General features: G+C 57.6%; 1 protein-coding gene across 1 annotated transcript in view; it reads right to left on the bottom strand.

Annotated features, from left to right (window-relative positions):
• Positions 1-5,598: 5,598 nt before the first annotated feature.
• LOC105826392 (histone deacetylase 4-like) overlaps positions 5,599-22,311 on the bottom strand; it is a gene marked incomplete at its 3' end in the record, with an annotated part of 136,632 nt that continues 119,919 nt past the window's right edge. Inside the window, exon 3 of the mRNA XM_012664370.1 lies at positions 5,599-5,843. Within this exon, the coding sequence (XP_012519824.1) occupies positions 5,599-5,843 (245 nt within the window). The remainder of the gene's footprint in view (positions 5,844-22,311) is intronic.

The following is a 22,311-nucleotide window of genomic DNA, read 5'->3' as shown; positions in this document are numbered from 1 at the left end:
GCCCAGCGCAAGCACGGCTGGCCGGCACTTCCTGGGGTGAGTGGCCCCTCTGCCGCTGCCCCAACCCCGGTCTCCTCCCAGGTTCAGCTCAGAGCTCCCAGCATCAGCAAGACCAGCACTTCTCCTGCTGGAGGGAACCCAGCCTGTCCCCTCCATGGCCCCACCCCAGCTGGAGACGCTTCTCGCGTGGCTCCGGGCTCTCTCCTCCAGGCTGTCACCCCAGCCGGGATGCGGTGGGGCCACGTGAGCCCAGGAGAGGCACCTGAGGGCGAGAGCTGGTGCGGAGTGGCCGGGACAAGGTCAGCCCGAAGTCCCCTTCCACAACCAGACGAGGTTCCTGCAGAGCGTCCGCAGCTGTCACCTCTGGACACACAGAGCTCCTTCCTGTCTACAAACCACTGCAGCCTGGAGTCTAGAAGGCAGGACCACGGGTGGGCAGGCCACGTCACACAGTGTGACGCTCTGACACGTGACACGAACGCCTTGCAGCAAGTGAGAAGGCGCCGTCGCGGCGGCCAGTGTGGCCATCGGCACCCTCAGGGCAGCAGGGTCGTGCGAGGCCGTGCCCCACAGTGCAGGGTCGAAGCACAGTTCCTCGCCGCGGCACAGTTAAGGGGCACGCAGGGCTGGGGACAGGACGGGCCACAAGGTCCTGTGGGGCTGGGCAGCGGCGATTAGGGGGAGCCCTGGGGGGTCCTGAAAGCCGGGTCTGGGCAACCTGGGAGGGTGATAAAGAGAGCAAACACCACGGCCCCGGCCCCAGCGCCATGAACGTTCCCATCTCAGCCCTGGCCCTGCAAGGAGCGTAGCCACGCTACCGACTAAGTAGCTCTTAAAACTCTCTGCTGCCCACGGAGGCAGCACGAGTCCCAGTGACAGACACGCACTGGGAGAGAAGTTCAGCCTCGCTGGTAGAGAAGGATGTGTGAATGAAAACCACGTGTCAGTGGTTTTTCTTTCTCATCCACTCCACTGGAAACCTCCTGCGGGCCAGGGAGGAGACGCAGCACTATGAACATGCCACTGCGGGGACACAGGCCTTCCAGGAGGGCGACTTGCCAGATGCTTCAAAACGTGTAACTCGCGTTCAGCATCTTTCGTATGAAGGGATTTGTTCTGAGAAACAGTTGGGCAAGTGGGGCAAACCGGCCCTAAGGACGGTGACAACGTGGCTTGGATGCAGGAACCCCTGGGGACATCTGCCCAGAGCGTCCCGCTGGACAGATGTGGGCTGCCCGGGGGGAAGGAGACCCCCGCTCACACACGCTGTCGCCCCGCAGTGTGCACAGGGCTCTGGGAGGCCTCGGCTCCCCCAGCTGGCCCCAGGGCCACGGGCTGCAGCCTCAACAGCGCCTGCCCAGCAGTCCAGGCTCTCGCCCGGGGCCCCAAGAACCCACGAGGGTCCTCTGGCTGGTGGCACAGGATCTGCTTAAAACAGACGTCCCGTAAGTGGATTCTCTGGCTGAAGATCCACATGCTTCAGCCTCTGTGACGAAGCTATTGTCACATCAGATACCCACAAGTAACTACTATAAACCGGCAGAAAACAACCGCTACGGTGACAATTCCATCAACGAGGAGAAGGGAGAAGGGGGGCCAGAGAGCGCTGCTGATCAGAGCCAAGACAGGCAGGTCGTGGGCCAAGAGCACTGACAGTGACACGTGCCTGCCCAGAGGGCGTGGCCTACGGTGGGTGGTGGGCCCCGTCCTGCCCTGTGGCCTCCCACACCAGCCCCCGCTCTGGGGCTCACCAGCCCAGGGGTGCTCTGGCCACAGCAAGGAGGCTGGTCCTCAGACCCTCTCTGTGCACTGTGTCGTCTGTGTCCACCCCCCACGCCCTTCCGGCAGACGTCAGGCAGAAACTGCGAGAGAAGCTCCCGCACTCACCTGGGACCCAGTCCTGGGAGGAGGGGACGGAGGAGGAAGGGAATGTGGCGTCGAAATGGGCCGTGAACAGCCAGGAAACGGAAATTACAGATGTGCTGAGCAGGAAACCCTTATAAGGGATCTTATTTACTCAAAATTAAACACTTTAGTTACAATTTAAAGACTACTCCCTTTCAATTATAAAACTCTATTCAAATTCACTGATGACTTAATGACACTAATTAGATTTTGTGTTCAAGAAATCTGTCTGACAAATACCACTGCCAAAATGTCACTAACAATATGACAGCTATGAAGAGAGTTTAAATCATCTAAACAAAAGCTGACTAACATAACGACACAATTGCAGAGTTCAAATGGCTTTTATGATCTCCACTGTAATGGAAAAATAAAATGATTAAAATGTGAAGACAAATGTAACCTCCAGCGTCTTTCTGTGCTGGAGGCCCTGGCCCAGAGACGGCTCCACAGCCACGGATCTGGGGGCTCCAGTCCCCTCTCGGAGGGTCCAGCCCTGGGCCGGGGGGGATGGGGGAGCTCTCCGGGGACCCAGCGTGAGAGGCGTGGCCGGCCGGGCCTGCAGGAGGTGAGGCAAGGGCTCCGTCCCAGGTCCTCGCAGGGAAGCAACTCCCCGAGGCACCAGGGAGGGGGGACGAGGGGTGGGACACAGCAGGGGCCACTGGGAACCGACTCAAGTGTCTTTCCGTGTTTCCTACCCCTGGCGACCCCCCCCACCTATGCAGGGTTTATTTCTCAGTTTCTCATCTATTTCTTTCCTGTAAAAGCTATAAATTCAACCAACACGAAGAGAGCACGAACAGTTACGGTCTTCTTCAACTGCGCCCTGTCCGGTGTCCCCCTGCAGGTTTAGGTTAGTCCGGTCACCCATCGGAACACCCCCGGTTGCAGCAGCAGCAGCCGAGGACAGGAGTGTTCAAACGGGCGGTGAAATACAGAAAAATGTCCTCTGCCAGGCTCCCTGGCGGGTCTGCAGGGAGTGACGGGCCCTCACAGCCCCAGGCCCGCCAGGACTGGTGACCGACGGGTGCCAGAGACGTGGAGCAGTGCCCGGGCCGCTGGTGGCCAGGTGCGAAGGCCGCTTCAGAGGACGGGGAAAAGGGCTGTGCTCAGCGGGCTCGGCGAGGGCCGCCAAGGAACAGGCCAGAGGCTGCCGTGGAGACGGGGCCACCAGGCCTGCAGCATCCCCTGGGGCACTCCCTGACCCGCGCCTCGCTAGGCGGGCACCATTTCCTGTGGCCAGGCTGAGACGCTCCCTCCCAGGCCTGACACCAGCCCTAGAGGCGGCCACGCACGGTCAGGGCCTGGCCCATCCACAGCAGGGGCCCCCACCCCTGGCAGGCCCACACCCCAGGGACCACCCCACCGTGTCCCTCCTCTCGTCCCACCAGCCAGGAGGAGTGTCAGGAGAGCAAGGGCCGTGGCACTTGGGGAGCCCTCAGCAGGCTCAGCCCAAGCCCAAGTGCCCGTGTTAAAAAGGACAGGGTCACCGTGGCTGCTGGTGGGCCAATCTCTATGGGGACACGTGGCGTCTTTGCTGCACACGACCCCCAGGTTGCCGAGAATTCTGAAGGCAAAGCCAGTAGAGCCCGGACTTCACACAGCTCAGGAAAGTGTCCTCTCCCTCCTCGGCAACCTGGACGTCAGAAGGCGAGTGAGTAAGGCAAGAAGCAGCAACCCCCTAACCCCCAGCAACAAAAAACAGCAACCAGCCAAATTCCAGACCTGGAGCCCCCAGCGGCTCCCCAGGCGCCCAGTCTCAGGAGGCCGGAGGAAGCTGAGGACAAAGCTCTTGGCTAAACTTTGAAGCACACGAACTCACACAATGGCTTAGCACCCGCGATGGGGACCCCGTGGAGCTAACGCTGGGCCTGTCCCCGAGGGCCCAGCAGGCTCTGTGACGCGGCCAGCTGGGCAGTGAGCAAGCCCCGGCAGCCTCCCCTGCAACCAGCCACCGCTCCCACAGCAGCACCGATGCCACTCCAGCGCCGCTTCTCCACGTGATCACTAAGTCATGACATCGGACGAGGCGTCTTTTGCACACAGGGAGGGCAGCGGGATTGCTGGCCGGGCAGAAGCAGAGAAGGCTGCACCGGCCATTCTGCATAGCGCCAGGTGGGCACCGTGACACCTGGGTGTGGCTCCTGCCCTGGGAAGCCACGGCTGTGGCTGATCAGCTTCCACACGTGGGCTGCATGAACTCTGGCCACAGAGCGTCTTTGAAGCATCAGGCAACGCAATGTCGCGGCCTTTTAACCCTCTGGTCTGCGCTGTCCAATGTAGCAGCCCGAAACCCCATAGGACTCAAAACACAGCCCGTCTGGACCAACACGTGTCCTCCGCGTCTAATCCCTGTGGTCTGCTGAGACTCAGGTGAACCACGGAATGCGAAATAGCTCATGAGGAACTTTTCATGCTGTGTACATGTTGAAGTGATGTTTTGGAAATATGCAGTTACATGAAACATAATAAAATCACTTTTACCTTTCGTCAGCCAGGCGCCCAAGGCCCCCAGAAATCCCCGTTTCCAGGTTTTCAACCCTGTCTAGGTCCCTCCCAGGACATACCAGGCTCGGTCTCTGTGACAGACAGAACAGGGCAGCATGATACGGGGGTCCCAAGTCCAAGGCTGGGTGCAAAGGACTCCGTGGCTTCCGTCTTGGCCTTGGTCTCTTGGCCACTTACTCTGGGCGCCGGCTGCTGAGCTGCGAGCAGCCCTGTGACGACCCAGAGAGTGAGCTTGGAAGTAGATCCCCGCCTGGGCCAGTCACCCCTTCAGACGACCCCCCCGTCCCGACAGCCATCTCGCCTGCAACCCGGCGAGAGACCCGAGCCGGAGCCGAGAGCCAGGCTGCTCCCCGGTCCTGACGCTGGGACAATTTTGTTACACAGCAATAGGTAACTTATGCAACCTGATTTTCATGGCGGTTTATGCTGTGTTTGATGTGGCTCCTAAAACTTTAAAAATTACCTGTGTAATTTTAATACACCCCTGTGTACTCTATTGGACAGTGTCGCTCTATACGGTTCTAACTGCAGTGAGAACACATGATCACACACCGTAACTGGCCTGCCAACTACACAACACAACTGAGCTCCGTGTCACTGATGGCCAGTTTACTTCATCTTAAAATCCGGTATCAGATTAAATATCTGTGGAGAGTAAGCGCCAAAAAAAGGTCTTCATTAGTTTTTACCTATTCAATTTAAATTAAAACAAAATGTCTTTTTTCAATTATAAAAGGTTAATGGGAAAAACTGAGAAAAGATAGAAAAGCCTCAAGAAGAAAATAGAAACGATTTATAAACACACCACCCAGAGACGATCATTAACGCTCTGGCTCCTCTTCCCACTGGTGATTTTTCTATTTATGGACATTTCTTTAAATGAAATTAGGTGACAAAACCTGCTATAAATGTGCTTCTACTCCACGAGTTCACGATGTAGCTCCCTACCCCACGCCGCACCAGTGCGGCCCATGCCGCACCCTCCACCACTCGCTCCAGCTGTGCCCTGCTGCTGAGTGCGCAGGTGCCCATCATTTGGCGTCAGCATCACAGTGAGGATTCCCTTGTGCATGAACCCCAGTGTCACATCTGGGGACCGGGAACGACCCTCAGGAGCAGCGGGAGGGTGCTGCCAAGGCCGCGGCGGTGCCCGAGGCCCTCTGTGCCCGCGACGCCCAGTCTCACCTTGATGTGCTCGTGCAGCTGGGCTTCGTGCTGCCGCGAGAGCTGTTCGTGTTGCCGCTGGAACTCGGCGATGAGGAGCTGCCTCTGGATCTGCTGCTTCTGCTTGAGCGCCAGGAGCTCCTGCTGCAGCTGCTGCTCCCGGAGGGCGGGCTCCGCCACGGGCAGCGAGAACGGGTGGTCCAGGCGCAGGTCCATGGGCACTGCCGAGGGGGCCACTTGCAGGGGCAGCGCCGTGGCCACATCCACTGCAGGGAGAGCAAGCACAGGAGAGCCGGTCACTGCCGCCCGCACCGACCCGCGAGCCCGTGGGCTGGAGGACGTTTGACGTCTGGACATGTCCCCCCCTCACCCAACAGGCTCAAAACTCAAGACTCAGAGGCTCCGGAGGGCTCCGTTCCTGAAGCGGGAAAAATCACAAAAACCAATGGAAGGTCAGACCAGGACACACTCCACAAACCCTCTTCCCTCCTGCCCACCCTCCCGAAGGGGAGGCTTGCCCTCTCAAAGGACCTGCGACAGGCCCAAAGGCCTTCTGACGTCATTACTCAATGTCAATAAAGGGAAAAATAAAGAAGGCAGCTCCAGCTTGCCAAGGAAAAGCGCTAAGCGCCAGTCTCTGCGAGGCCAGCCAGCCCGCCTGCTCCCCTCTCTCCTTCACCGAGGCCACGGAGAGCTGCGTGTGTGAACCGCAAGAACAGTGTGTGCCCCAGAGGGGTCCAGACAGGGGCTGGGACCGGGAGCCAGTTTCCATGGCGAGGAGAGTGCCCCCTGGCAAACGTGCTTACGTGGCCACAGCCAATGAGACGTGCTCTGCTCTCAGCACAAGTGCGTGCATCGGGGCGTGCTCGTCTGCACTCCACACAGAAATGAGTTTCTACGTTGTACTCGTGGACTACCGAAAACATTCTACAAGTGATTTTGATTAGAAACAGAGCTAGATCAATCTTAATCCCCACAAGTCAATACCGAATTAAAGCGAGAAAAGTAATGCAGAAAGAAAGGTAAGTTTTAGATTACAAATACCACGACCAATCTGATGTGTGCGCTCTTTTTACGATAGGTTTACGCTGTGAGGAGCGCGTGTGTGCGCAGGCACTCACTCCGAGCCACAGTCGCTCCGAGCACCGCCCAGTGCCGCTCCAGTGGCACCTGTCAAACAGGAGGCTCTGCTGACACCATCACGAGGTGTCCAGGTGAGCCCAGGAGCTGCTGGCCTCCCACAGGCTCCCTCTGGGAGGTCCCCCGGCAGCCTCCTCCCCAAGCTCTGCAGGCCCCACTTCATTTCTTCACCACCTATCGTTCATGGGTGGGGTCCAGGAAGGGGCGGGGCCAGGGAAGGGGGTGGGGCCCGGGGAAGGAGGCGGGGCCTGGGGAAGGAGGTGGGCTTCCCCTCCAGCAGGGACTCAGGCTCAGCGGAGAGCCTGGACCAACAAATGAGGGCCACTGAGAAGCCCAGGTCCTCACTCCCAGGCCTAGCACTGTATGTGCTTGACTTTGTCCTGGTGCCTCCCTGAGTGGCCCACCTGAGTGCCCCAAGATGTGACCCCTCCCAGGGACCTTTCCTTCCCAGAAGCTGGATGGCCTAAGACCAGGTCCCAGCCATAACCCAGTTCCTAGGAAAAACTGCACCCCACAGTCTCAGAGCCCACCAATCCCGGATAGGCCCATGGCCCGTAAGTGGCAACTGCCTCTCGGCACAAAGCATTCCCCACGGCAGGGGGAGGCCCTGGTCCCGGGACTTGGCCTTCTTCTGACAAGGCAGCGGTGGGCAATGCTGCCTGGAGGCCACCGGCTCTGGCGGAAGCTCTGGGTTCTGTTCCCCGGGCTACTGCTCAGCCACTGGGCACTGGGGTCGGTCACCTGAACTCTCTCAGCCTTGGTGTCCTTGACTAAAAGGTGGTCACCTTGCCTGCAGGGCATGGCACAGTCCAGATGGTGCGCAGGATGGAGGGCACCCTGGGGTTCCGCTGCTGAAATTACCGTCTTCCCCGCCATCAGTGCCCGCAGCCAACCCCTGGTCCCACGGAGTCACCCTCTCGGGCTGGGCGGACAGAGGCCAGAGCCTGGCGTGGCTGAACCTGAGGCCTGCCTGGGCTGGGCCACAGTGAGCAGCTCAGGACACTTTCCTGGACCGTGAAAGATAAAACCACCCGAGACACGACTGGGAAATACTCAATAGTCGAGCACCGGATACCAGTCGACAGCTTCTCTTCCGCTTCTTCTCCCAGATCGGTGAAGCGCAACCCCAGCTTTTTAAATTATGTTTTTTTAATTGGGTGTCGGGCTTGACATATCAAAAGCTTTTCATTTGATATCATGTGAGAAGACTCTATAGACGTAAACTGCGGGTGGTCCATCCCGCCCCCCCACATGTAGGGGAAGGCTGGGTCTTATCCATTTCCTCTTTCCTTTTTGATTATTTTTATGGTAAAACACCCACAGCAAAATGGAAAAATTGTGTAGGCAAACGCTGGTTTTATAAAACACTGACGTTTGCCCACATTGCTGCGACTGCTAAGGAGTAACACACAGGCAGGGAGGACGGCTGCACCCGCTAACTCAGACGGGGGCAGGAGCCTCGAGCCCTGTGCCGCCTTCTCAGGGCTGTGGGGTTACAGTCCTGCTTTCCGAGTGTGACCGTGCGAAACACCTTCTTAAAGAGAAACGGTGCCTGAGTGCCGGCCAGGGTTACCATTCCCGCTTCTGCACCCGTTGACAGGATCGGAAAGCTATTCCCCTTTAACCTGCCCATGTGCTTAGTTACTTATCAGACACCCGCGGTGAGCCTGCCTTTTTGCTTTCTAAGGAAAAACTTAACTTTGTGTTTCTAAGTTAACACACACGTATGCTCACTGATTTACGGAGAACGCTGGTGTCTGCGTTCACGGCTAAGACTGGCCTGTGACGTCTCTGTCGCAGGCTCTCTTGTCCGCCTGAGCAAAGCCCGGTTAACGACGTAGGTGTCCTGCCTTACACCGTGAGCTGTTGTACTTCCCAGGTACCAATTCATCCAGGGGAGACCCCTGCTGGCAGGATGTGCCATGTGACCTGAGAGCCCACGCAGAAACAAGCTGTGCCGGAGGTGCTGGGCGCGAGACAGCCGCCACTGCTCACCTGGGCCCATCACCTCCCGTTTCCAGTTCTTCGCAGAGAGGGCAGGAGGCACCATCGGAAATGTCCAGTGGTTAATCTCTTTAAAAACTGAACAAAATGTACCTTCTAAGGCATCCTTTCTGACAACTTCCAGACTATGACGGGCCTAACGCTTCTACCGGTGCGTCCATTTACCGAGGCAGCAGGCCTGGCTGGGACACCCCCAGCGCAGCCCACGGGCCAGCGGGGCTGATGCAGGCAGGCCCTGGGGAAGGGTCCACAGGGCTGCATCCCACTGAGCCGGAAGGGGCCACCTGCGCACCTGGAAGGTCATGGGGACCGGGGCTGAGGGGCACTCGGAGGCCAGCTCCACGGCAACATCCCTGCGGGCTTGGGGGCGGGGTGGCAGCGGGAGCAGGGTAGACGCGGCCACACAGACGGCAGCCCGGTCGCGAGGGAAGCAGCGGTAGCTGCAGGTGGCCAGCCAGGACTGGGCTGCTGGGACGGCACCTCCTCGGGGACACGGCAGGAAGGTGGGCGGGCTCTGCGCATCACCACAGCCAGCTGAGGGTGACGTTCTTTATTCAAACTTCCCCCGGATTGTTCTGAATCTGGAATCACAGGGCATCTTCTGAGGAACACAAACTGATGTTCAGTCCAAAGCACCAACAGAAACGATGCTAGCGTGGTCCTGGTGCAAAGGCCACCGAACCTGCGTCTTCAGAGGCAGAGACTGAGTCGGACCTGCCGAGATTCCCGCCACAGTGCGGGCACCCGGCAGACCCCAGCCCAGGTGCTCAGTGCTGACCCGGTGCTCTGCCACCTGGGGGTTTTAGGGAATATAAAATCGCCAAAAGGCTCTTGGTGGGGATGCCGCCTGACACGCGCAGCGGAGCACGCGGGGGACGGACTCCGGGTGAGAGTGGGGAAGGAGCAGCGCTCGGAAGGTTGGGGGCTCTCGCTGGGAGCAGCCGCATGGCAGAGGTAGGGCGGGGGTGGGGGTGGGGGAGAGGATTTATTGCTTTTCAAAAAAATTTTACAATTCTCCTTTTCATCTAATCTAGTCAAGCTACTAATGCTTTAATTCACAAGCTGTTAATTTTTTAAGCTGTTCTTTAAGCTGTTTTCTTGGAGATTTCTATGGGTTCCCCAAATCAATTTTAACTTCATCTTAAAAGGAATTTGTAAACCGGACCGAAAGACAAACAGCGTGGTCACAAGTGACGGAGCCCACGCGGGACGTGAACGTCACATTGCTGCTGGCGCAGCCTCCTGCAGGCCGGGATGGCACTTCTGCCCTCACAAGCGCATCTCGACCTCCCGTGCACGGCCATCAGCTCGGAGGGCCACGGCTTTCTCCTAACCCCACCACGCCTTACCCCACATGGCGGCCTTAGCCCGGCCAGCACTCCCCACGCCCAGCATGTCCCGGCCCCCGCTCAGGAGCGCGGGTCTCCTCCAGTTCAGCACACGCCGTGACCCGCGGCCCCTGGCAGAGCTGACCAGAGATGAGAACGGCTCCTGGCAGCTCCCGTCCCTCCTTCCGCCAGACACCACAGCAGAGTCTGGCTGAAGGGCCCGCTGAGCCGAGAGGAGGCTGCAAAGGAGCCGCCCGCCCAGGGGAACCTGGACTACCTGTGTCCTGCAACCCAACCGGGCGCGGCCTCCTGAGGCTGGGAGCACATGCCTATTCTGGGAGCACATGCCCGTCCTGGGAGCACATGCCCATTCTGGGAGCACACGCCTGTCCTGGGAGCACATGCCCATCCTCGGAGCACATGCCTATTCTGGGAGCACACGCCCGTCCTGGGAGCACATGCCTGTTCTGGGAGCACACGCCTGTCCTGGGAGCACACGCCTATTCTGGGAGCACACGCCTGTCCTGGGAGCACACGCCCGTCCTGGGAGCACATGCCTATTCTGGGAGCACACGCCTATTCTGGGAGCACACGCCTATTCTGGGAGCACACGCCCGTCCTGGGAGCACACGCCTATTCTGGCTGGGAGCACATGCCCGTCCTGGGAGCACACGCCTATTCTGGGAGCACACGCCCGTCCTGGGAGCACACGCCCGTCCTGGGAGCACATGCCCATCCTCGGAGCACACGCCTATTCTGGGAGCACACGCCCGTCCTGGGAGCACACGCCCGTCCTGGGAGCACACGCCTATTCTGGGAGCACACGCCTGTCCTGGGAGCACATGCCTATTCTGGGAGCACACGCCCGTCCTGGGAGCACACGCCTATTCTGGGAGCACACGCCCGTCCTGGGAGCACATGCCTATTCTGGGAGCACACGCCTGTCCTGGGAGCACATGCCTATTCTGGGAGCACACGCCCGTCCTGGGAGCACACACCTGTCCTGGGAGCACATGCCTATTCTGGGAGCACATGCCTATTCTGGGAGCACACGCCAGTCCTGGGAGCACACGCCTATTCTGGGAGCACACGCCCGTCCTGGGAGCACACACCTGTCCTGGGAGCACATGCCTATTCTGGGAGCACATGCCTATTCTGGGAGCACACGCCTGTCCTTGGGAGCACAAGCCGCCACCGCGTCCCGGAAGCACTTCCTCCAGCTTCCTCCCTATTAGAAAGGAGGTAAGAGCCGCCTTGACTGACCATCCTGAGGCACCACATGAAACTCCACTCTTGGCCAAAGAAAGCTACAAGCAGGGCAGAGAAACACGAGCACCACATCACCTGCACCCCACGCGCCACGGCCTGCCGCTTCCCCCGCTGGCCTCGGAATTCAGCGCTGGCACGAATGGTCAGGCACAAAATCGCGAATCCGAGCTTCCACACGGCAAGGAGCCCCCGCTTGGCTCCTGAGAACCGCGGCTTCTCACTCCCAAGGACGACAGGGAGCGGGGTGGGGGCAGCAGCTCCAGCTGCCCCCAGGCCCTGCCGCAGGCCAGCTGCAGAGCAGAGCCACGTCCCCTGTTCATTCAGCATCGGGCGCTGGCGGCTGCGTCACAAGTGACTTGTACTATTTCTGTATCAAAAACCCTTCGAAATGCCACGAGTTTCCAACAGAAGTTGCTAGTGCTTTTGACCCAAAGCACCCTGAAGAAAACAATAAAATCTTCTCTACTTAGAGAATGCAGTATCCAAACAAAAAAGCCTGTATTCTCATGAATATTCTATGGTAGTGCAGAAAATTGCTTTTATAGGTTGTGCCTTGAGAAACAGACTAACACAATCAGACTCATGACGTCAGTACGGGCACAAAGACCTCATTCAGGGCTGCGATGAGAAGCGGCTGGTCTGTGGGTGAACGGGCGCTCAGTCGCAGAGAGAAAAATCTCTCTCGCTAAATACACGGTCGCAAAGGACACTGACTCTCCATGGCATGAATCAGGCCCTCTCTCCATGACACCATTTCACGCCATCACAGAGACATGGAACAGAAAGGAGACTATTCTTTAGAAAACACGGCCAAAGTTTAGGGTCTCTCCAAGTAAAGAATGGCTCATTCAAACAGAGGGAAAAATAACAGATATTTCAGCTACGTAACCACGACTTCCGCTTGGAGCGACGGCCTGCCGGTGTGGGCAGCGGGAGGGAGAGTGGGAGGGAGGAAGCACGGGTGGAGCGCGCACCTTCCTAAACCGTGTTCCACCTCCTACTGTGGAGCATGTCGCCCACGCCGAAGAACACGCATTAAGTGAAAGGACGGTGATGAAACAAATATCCATAGCAAATACCACTCTCTGCGCACGCGCCTCCCACCGCTGGTCACCAGCATCCTGACTTTGCGAAGCCTCCTCTTGTCTGTCCTTATGGCTATGACATCTGCACACACGCAGCCCCGAGAAGGAGCTCTGCAGTTTTCTGAGACCGAAGGCGCTGGCACCAACGCAGGGGGACGGGGGGTGACAGACGTTCTGGGACGGGACAGTCTCAGGTCCAAGTCTGCTTTCAGCTTCTCGGGCAGCAAGTCCTTCTGGGGCGAGGCCGTGAGTGAGCCCCAGGACACCAAGGGCCACCCCCTCCTCGGCACGGGGTGGGCAGGCCTGCGGACCAGAGGCGGGTGCAAGCTCCTGCCTCCATGGGGGCCGCCGCAGCGGTCAGGGGTGAGCAGTGCGGTAGATCCCTCTGGAGAAAGCAGCGTCCTCAGGTGAGCGAGGCAGTAGGCAAGGAGGGGAGGGCAGGGCCACGTGGTCACGACAGGTTGGTGCACAGCAGGGCCTGGGCCTTGCGTCCTCAGGTCAGGACGATGGCAGCAGGCAGCCTGGTGAGGCCAGCCCCAGACACACCTGCCCCCACGCTGAACTCTGCGCTCTGGGCGGGTGGCCGGCCTGTCTCTGCACAGGGCATCTTTCAGGGCCTGCCTCCCCTCCGGGGCACGCTTTAGCTCCTTCTGTCTTGTCATCGCCTTTCCTGGGTTTTTTTTTTTTTTTCTTTTTGAGACAGGGTCTTGCTCTGTTGCCCTGCTAGAGGGCAGTGGCGTCATCATAGCTCAATGCAGCCTCCAACTCCTGTGCTCAAGCAATCCTCCTGCCTCGGCCTCCCGAGTAGCTGGGACTACAGGCATGTGCCATCGCGCCCAGTTAATTTTTTCTACTTTTAGTAGAGACGGGGTCTCACTCCTGCTCAGGCTGGTCTCGAACTCCTACGCTCAGGCGACCCTCCACCTCGGCCTCCCAGAAGGCTGGGGTGACAGGCGCGAGCCGCCACACCCGGCCTCCTTTTCCTGGTCTGTTCTCTCACTCTGCAGGGACTCAGGCTCCAGCTGTGTCGTGGAAACTCCTTTCCACCAGAGGGAAATTCTGCGTAGCTGAAGATTTATTTATTTCCCTTGATGTGCGGACACTTCGGCTGCATGGCAAGACACTGCCCCACCGTCTTCTTGCTCCCGACAATGGCAACGGAATGTGGAGAGGTTCTGGTTCTGGCTCCTCTGTGTGACTTACTTTCCTCTCTGGGGGTCCGTGAGATCCTCCTCCTGGCCCCCAGAGTTCCGAAGTTGCAGAGCTCCAGGTTTGGTGAAGGTCTTTCCTTCAGCGGGGCAGCTCACGTCCTCCCGTCCTGGACGTTTCCCTGGATGGTGGCACTGATGATTCCTGTCTTCTGTCTTCTCCTGCTGGGACCACGACTGCAGCGCAGACCTGCAGACTCCGGGAACAGCATTCTTCCCTTCCACCCTCTCCTGGTCTGACTTCGTCTTATGCTCATCCTCACAGGAGACTTCCTTGCATGCGTGTTCCAACCTTTCCATGGAGGTTTTTACAGTTTCTGCCATTTAACTGACAAATCAAATAGCCACATGGAGAGGACAGAGGCCCTGATACTCTTTTGTATGCCACCCTGTTTATATTTCCTGAGTGAAATATCCTCTCTAAGCTCAGAGGACAAAAATAGCAACGTGCTAAAAGGGTTCTTTCCTCTGCAGGGTCCCTCCAGTCCTGGTTGCTGCCACCCCCAGGGGCCTGGTCAGCCCTGGCAGTGCTGGGAAATGCTGAGCTTCGCTGGAGGAGACCGGAGCTGGCACAGTCAGGAACCCGGGCTCAGTACCCGACGCTGGCCCATTCCCCAGAGTGGCCTTTCCCCCTCGGGCCTGACAGCAAAGGCCTTCCGAGTACCAAGCGAGGGGCCCGCACTCGGCTCGCTAGCGCTACACACCCATGTCCTTAGCCTGTTCGCGTCCCCAGGCAGAGGCCCTGGGCATTCCAGTCTCTGGAACCACAGGTGGGCCGGGCAGGCGGCTGGGCCTGAGTGCCTCTGCTTCTCTGCCCTCCTGTCCGGCCACTCGCCTTCACTGGTCTCTCCAGGACATGGCACGGCTCGTAGAGGGTGTCACGGGGCCCATGCAGCGGGTTCTCAGCTTTGCTTTCTGCTCTGCCAAGTTGACTGCGACTCACTCATCTGCTTTCCAGCTTCCAAATGTTGCAAATGTGGCCCCTCTTGCTCTCCCCGTCGTGAGCTTATGACTTTCGCTGGAATATACATTTTTATCTTTTATGGAAAACCTCAAAAATACACAAAAGCAGAAAGAAGTACAGTCAGGCTGACCCCATGTCCTCTGTGTGCCAGGCACTTCCCTTCCCGATCAGACAGGAGCAGACCCAGCCGCCCCAGCGCTGCAGCCATACATACTTTGTAAGTATCTCTAGAAGAATTCTTTTAACAATATAACCAAATATCAATAGATCCAAATAAATTAACAATTCCATACAGTATTATCAAATAGCCAGAAAGTGTTCTCATTTCATATTTTGTTCACATCAAGATCCAGATAATGTCCACACGTTGCGATTAGCCGACAATCTCTTACAGTCTTTTTAACCTAAAGCTCCCGCCCCACCCCCCAATTGATCAGCTGAAGATGCTGGGCCGTCTGTTCCCTGGAGCTCGCTGCCGTCTGTTCCTTGCTGACTGTACCTCGGGGCACAGGTGACCAAGGCTCCCTGTCCTGTTTCTCTGCAAACTGGGCGTCTGGTCTGGAGGCTGGTCAGACTCCGCCTCGACTTCCCGGCAAGACCCAGGCGAGCCCCTGCGTCTGGTGTGCCTGTTTTGTCGTTAGCAGCCGACACTGATCACCACCCAGCTCTTCCTACCGGTATAAATAGAGCTCTCCCAGCCCTGTCTTCCCCTGTCCCTGTTAGCTGCACTGTTTCTGCAACGAGAAAGGATCCGAAACCAACTATCTCGTTTATGAGAAAGGCAGGGGAAATGCTCGATTCCCTTTATTTGCCAATTTTTGCTCCCCTGGCATCCACCAACTGTGGGCAACGAGGAGGGTTTTGTTTCTCTCACGATGCAACGCGCAGAGCCCACGGCTGTCCCCGTTCCTGCAAACGCTCAGCCGCGTCCTGGACCAGCGGGCGCCCTCGTGTCGGCCTCCGAGTCCCTCTGGAACCTGCTCGTGGTCTCTGGGAGCCGCCCTGCTCTGCTCGACAGCATGTTGCGGGTTCTTCTCCCACATTTCTTGACCCCTGTGTGGGTGCCTCTGGTGGGCAACGGTATTTAGAGAGCGGAATCCGGGTGCTCGGCGAGCACCATTCCCAGGTGGGACTCACGGCGCCTATGTCTTCAGTGGAGTTTTGTGAATTTCCGGAGCGAGCGGAAGGAATCACACGCCTGTGTTCAATCTCCATCGCGCCCGGAACTTCGGAGGGTGCGACTTATTAAAACTATCACTCAAAGGGACTGAACAGTAACAGTCAAGTTCCGTCCAAAATAGTGATTTACACGCAATATCAGCTTCCCCTAAGGTGTTCTTAACCGAATTGCAATTATTCGATTCAACATCGTGTGTGCGCATGTGTGCGCGTGCGTGTGTGTGTGTGTGTGTGTGTGTGTGTGTGTGTGTGTGTGTGTAAAGGAGCTATGAGGTGGAGAAGATAGAGCACTTTTTAATTTAAAGATCTGAAAAGTTCTGTAGGGAACGTATGTAACACGAGCGCCCACCCTGGCTTCACACGGAGATGAGTGTTTATACATCCTTCCTCTCTTCCTCACTGAGATGCACACATGCAACGCCAAAGAAACATGCTTATGTTAACAATTCACTATAATTTAAATTATGCTTGAAAAATAAAAATTAAAAGAAATATCACGGTGCAATAAGAGGCTGTATTGTTTCATTTTCAATTGAAATAAACGCTAAAGACATAAATATAAATGTAACATACAGTGATATTTATAGATGTACATATGGGAAGGTTTTAAATCTGGCCGGGCAGGGAGGTGCCTCATAGGCAGACAGTGCTAACGTAACCCTCTGAGCTGTCTTTTCCGTGCAATTCTCGATGTCCACACAGCGCGGCATACTGCGGGTCCTGGGTTCCCCGGTGCGTCTGCCTTCCAGAACCCACGAGAAGGACCGCAGAGGAGAGCATGTGCCCCCAGCTGGAGGCATCTCCTGTGGCCTCCTCTTCGCCACGGCATCAGCACCGGGCCTGTGGCTGACCAGGCCTAAGCCCTGTGAGGTCTGTATTAACCCAATCAATGCGCTAATGACTCCACAGGGCATGGACAGATGCCAACTTTATCCACATGGACAAGGGCACAAACTGAAGGGCACACAGTTTAAATAACTTGCCCAGGGCCACACAGCTAGTGAAGCAGACCCAGAAGCCTGGCATCCCACCCGCAGTGGGCAGTGGGAGGAGGCTGGTCTTGCAGGAAACCCTGGGGCAGGAGGGGGTGGGGATCACAGGTCACCCCGGGGCAGCGGTTCTCAGGCTGGGTGCTGTGGGCAACACTGGGACTCAGGAACGATGCGGGAGCCCGGGTCCTGCCCTGCTGCAGCGAGCTGTGCCTCTGTGGGCCCAGCAGTGCTGCGCAGGTCCGGGCTCCCCTCAAGCTGGAGAACCCCGCTCTGGAGCTGATGTCCTTCCAAACCATGACATCCTCATCCTCGGGACTATCACTCGGGGCCGCTCTGGGTAAGCACCAGCGAGCGAGTCCCAGCCCCCGCGGGCCTGCCCGACCCTGCGGCTCGGCTTTGGTTTCGCTCACGGCCAAGGCCGGGCCTCCCCGGTAATTACCGCTCGCCGGAGAGCCCTGCAGTCCAAGGTGCTCCACGAATAAACTTTCTTCTCCCTGAAAAGCTCCTGGGGGCCAGCGTAGCACCCTAGGATCTGCCTGGCTGCTGGTGGCTCAGACGCCATCCCCAGAGGCACGGCCAGGCCCCGGTGTCCCCTCCCACGGGGCACCAGAACACAGGTGACAACAGAAGAGCGCTGCCAAGCCCAGCCGGCTGAGCAGGGGAGGACACGGAAAACCCCTGAAACATCATTTTTGCTGCTAAAATCAGGGAGCCAGAACCGACACAGGTGTGCGCTTTACGCCCCTCTCTTTCTGCCCACATGGGTTCTCACCTCCACCCGACTTGAACCTTGCCAAACATTTCCAAAATGTTTTCTTCCTGGCAGAAAAAGTCTAAGTAAACCACGTGCATGATGAGGCATGAACTCCTAGCATGAAGCCAAAGCACCTGTTGCTGCGGAGGGTGACCTCGAAGTGGGTCAGCATCTCCCCTGGGCTGCTCCGAGTCACCTGCTGGAGCAGGGGACACTGACAGGAAGGCCTGGCCGTTCACACACCCTGCCCCACCTCCATCCCTGCAAACCCGTCAGGGGGGACACCGGCTTGGGATGGGGCTATTTACGGCAGGCAGCGGGTCCTGCAGTCTCTAACCCCAGAAAACAGGACAGTGTTTCCGAGGAAAGCCTAATGACAGTCACCTCCACCCACAGGCGCTGTGTCCTCACACAGCACGGGCAGGCAGAGACCTGTGTGCACCAAGGACAACCGGTGTCCGGGAGAGGTGGGAGCACAGTCCCTCAGCAGAGCGGTACCCCTCTGGCCTCGTGCATTCCGGACGCTTCTGGGTTTTCCACACCCGGGTGATGAATACAGCGAGAAGGCAAGGTAAGGCGGGTGGCAGGTGCCCAGGAGTGCATCCAGGAAGGCCGCAGGTTTCATGTCTGCCATTTCCAGCTGGCTGAGCACACGGAAGGCACAGAGCACTGACAAGAGCAAGGAAGGGGCCGGCCCCGCCCCCTGGAGTGCGGAGCAGCCGCCACGCCCAGCCCTAGGCGCAGGGCCCAGCGCAGTCCAGACCGTGAGCCCGTCCCCTCCTGCACACGGAGCGGAGCTGAGCTGGGGCAGCGCCCTCCACTCACACAGCTCTCGGGGGCTCCCACGTCACAGGGCAGAGGCAGCGGTTACCCAGAGAGAAGGCGGGGCCAGGGTCCCGGCAGGGTGCAGGGAGCACGGAGAGCGGGGCCCAGCAAGTGCAGTGAAGGTCTCCAGCCCCACGGACCCAGCACACGGCGGCCTACCGCGGAGCAGGCAGGTGCAGATGGCCCTGGGAGGGACTCTCCCTCTGCCTCTGTGATAGCCACGTTATTCTAGCAAAACCAACTTTGGACTTGCACAGGAGTCAAGGACAAAAACATCGCTGAGGCCAGGAGTTTGAGACCAGCCTGGGCAACAGAGCAAGATCCCGTCTCAAAAAAATCAATACATAAAAAATAAAGACATCGTTGGCCATGCTCAGATTTTGGAAAATTCCATCTTGTACCCTGACCAGAAGCCAAGAAGTCTGACTGGAAACACGCAGCGAGAGATTATAACTTCAGGACGTAAGAAAGAAACTGAAGGACCAGCAGGGCCTGCCCCTCCGCCATCACCTCTCCCTGTGGGTCAGCGCTCCACCAGCTAAACCCCTTCAGCCGAGACAGACTTGGGCTCTACAGACGCACGGGGCTGAATGGCTAAGGACTGGGCGTGGGGACCGCTTGGGACAGCAGCTCAGACCTGGGGAGGACCAGGAAAGATGGCAGCCCAGCCGGGGTCTCCACTAGCTACGACCTGGCCAGGGCCAGGGTCCTGGAGGACCCCACAGGGCCGCACAGACGAACTGGCTCTTTGGCATCAGGACCCCGTCTCGAGTCATCTCCACGTCCCGGACGGAGCAACGTACCTCCCGACCCAGGCCCGCAGGGCGCCCACCCCACCCACAGGCCCTCAGCGGGAAGCAGCAGGGAGGGGCCCCGCTGCAGCCTGCGAGCTCGGCCGGCCCTGGCCCGGATCTCCCGGATCTGCAAACGTTCCTGTCCCTGGAGCAGCACAGGTGAGGGGCTGCGCGTCCTAGCAGACCGGGATCCCAAACGCAGCCATCCACCTCAGGGGAGCCCAGGAGGGCTCGGAAACGCTCTAGCTTCACGAGGCACCAGGAAAAGAGCTGCTTTATTTTCCGATGCGCAGGGGGACGCAGACACTGGCGTGCTGTTCCTCCTCGCTGATCCTACGGCGCTGGGGAGGAGTTCAGGTCAGGTGATCCACTGATCTCTCTCGTGAGCGGGAAATAAAAGCTCTTTGTAGTTCAGGAGAATGACGGGATGAGAATTAGAAACACGAAGCAGAGCTCAGGTAATTTTAACGTTCCCGTATAAAACAGGAGCCCTCACTTCTAAACATCGAGCGTGGTGTCTTCTGTGACCCTGTGAGCTCCTGTCCTCCACGCCGAGCACTCTGCCGCCCAGCCTGCATCGGGGCGTCCCTGGCGCTGCGCTCAGGGACTGCAGGGGACGGCTGGCGCAAGCGTAAGCCACCCCTCCGCTCTGCGGCAGGACCCTGCGCCTCAGCCACGGCCCGCACGGGTCAGCCAGGGGTCACACAGCCTGGCTTCATTAGAAAAGGCAGCCTGAGATGCACCAGGCTCCCTAGGGAAGGTGTCTGCATTGCAGAAGGTTCTGGAACACAGAGGGAAGGCCTTGGGCAGAGGACCCAGAGCAGCAGGCAGGCTGCAACAGGCCCCAGGGAAACCAGCCCCTACAATCTGCTGTCAGCACCGCCAACCCCACGCTGATCCGAGGACTCCTGCTTTCAGGGAAGAGAAGGGTCCACGACCCACCGCACCTTTGCTGTGTGCTCAGGAGGGGCTTCGGGCTGGACCAGGGGTCCCAGGCCTGAGATGAAGTAGCCTGTGGCTTCTTGTCTTTCAGACACCGGGAACTGGGAACTGTTTAGCTTTCAACTCTGCGTTCAACCCTCCTGGACGGGCTGCACCTCGAGTCTGTCTCTGCAGTCCTCACGCGGGCAGGTGCTGAGCCCTCACCTCCGACACCCCTGTCCCGCACTCCCAGGGTCCAAAGCCTCCGAGGGTCCCCACTTCCCCCAACGCAGCCATCCCTCTGCCGCCTGGGCCATACGACTACCTCGGTGCCTGGTAAGAGGCAGGTGTCTCTGCTCCTCCGCTCCCTCCCACGCCCACCTCTGAGCCCCCCAGCTGACAGCTGCAGACCCTCCGCCTTCCCACCCTTCGGCTCTGCCCCGGTGCAGTCAGCGCCCTCCCGCCTGCCTCCACGCTTCCCCCCACAGTGGCAGAGCCTGGGTTCCAGTCCAGGGAGTCGGGTTCCAGAGTCTGTCCTCTGACCTGTGAGCCTCTAACTGCCAGAACTCTGGAGAGGCGATATTTGAAGACAGATGACTGAGAATTTTCCGGAACTGGTAGAAGACATGCATCTGCGAACACAGGAGGCACAACCAAGCATGCAAAAACAAAACGAAATCAAGACAACTTCAAAGTGAAGCTGGAGACCGCCGAAGGCAGAGTTCAGAAGACCCTGAAATACACGCACGGCCACCTGACAACGGCAATGCCGTCCCAGGAGCCAGGAAGCAGCGGGACATCTCTGCGCGCCGAGGGAAGACAGCTGAACCTAGAATCACACACCCAGGGAAGCCGTCTTGCAAGAATAGGTGCCGAATACACACAGGGACAGCTACACGCAGACAAAAAAACTAAGAAAATTTAAAACGGTGCCAAGAAGCGGCAGCGAAAGAGCGAGGCGAGGTGGGCTGAGAGCTGGTGGTCACAGAGAGAAACTGAGCGAGGATCGCCGGCGGGACACAGGAGGCGTCACGACACCACCCCGACCCAGCGGAGTCAAACCAGAGAACAGCTAAATTCTGGACCACGGCGAGGGGCGACGGGGCAGGTGTGAGCGTCCCCAGCACACACGCGGGTGGGGAGGTCGGCGCACAGACAGGAACTTCAGACCTGCTAAGTTCATACGGCGACGTGTCGCCGCTACCTGCTGGACAAAGAGCGCGCAACTTCCAAATCAGAGTCGAGGTGGCAGCAGGGCCGATCCAAAGGAATTTTGAGGAGAAGAAAAGAACACGTCTGTCCATAACACACATGTGCACGGACACACACAGAGGTGCCGGCGGTCGCCGCCCCGCCCGAGTGCACGACCACGTCTGCAAAGTCTCGCCAGAAATAATCAAGTTTTAATTTGATCAAACCTGCAGATCTAGCTACCAATTTGCAGGAAACACCAGGCAACAAATGAACCTCTCGAATGACATGAAAAGGATGAAATCCAGCAAAATTTAGAACGTAGGAAAGGAAATCGTGTAGGTCAAACAACCGGTATCCTGACAGATAAATTGCAATGGTTGGAATAAACAGCAGGGAGGAGAAAGCTACAGACTGACCGTGGACTGTGCAACAGGTACCAGTCACCACACGTGAACGCTGCTTGGACCGCGAGTCAAACTACAAACCAAAATAATTTATTTTAAACACCATCGGGGACAGACAGACATCGGGTGAAGATCTGACAATGTTAAAGATGGTTAATCCCGTCTAAATACGAAAATAGTATTGTTCTCATGTCCCTGTCTTTGAAAGGGACAAGCACTGGAATAGGTAGCGGGGAAGTGATGAAATGACTTATTGGAAAAGACTGGGGGAGCGGGATGGGGGGGGGGCATGACCTCGCTGGGGCTGCCGCCAGAGCACGAGGACCCCCCCACGGCTCAGTGCGCCCCAAATTTCCTATGACATGAAGTTCGGTTTTTTAAAAAATTACATTTCTAAATATCTGTGGGCCAAACAAGAAATCGTAACAACCAGTTAAGAATAATAAGAATGGAAAAATAATGAAAAAAGTACATATAAAAAGTTATGATATTCTGCTTAGTATATTTGGAAGAAAATTGATAGTCTTAAATGCTTATATTTGACAATAAGAAGAATATGAATTAATACAGTGAATATATTAAGAAATTAGAAAAACACTATAACAAATCCAATGAAAACAGATGAAAGGAGCTTATATGAATGAAATAAAAAATAATCATTACATCTACTCAG

This window comes from Propithecus coquereli, unplaced genomic scaffold (genome assembly GCF_000956105.1).
Source record: "Propithecus coquereli isolate 6110/MARCELLA unplaced genomic scaffold, Pcoq_1.0 Scaffold887, whole genome shotgun sequence".
Lineage (NCBI taxonomy): Eukaryota > Metazoa > Chordata > Mammalia > Primates > Indriidae > Propithecus > Propithecus coquereli.
This window is presented reverse-complemented; position numbering and strand designations above follow the sequence as displayed.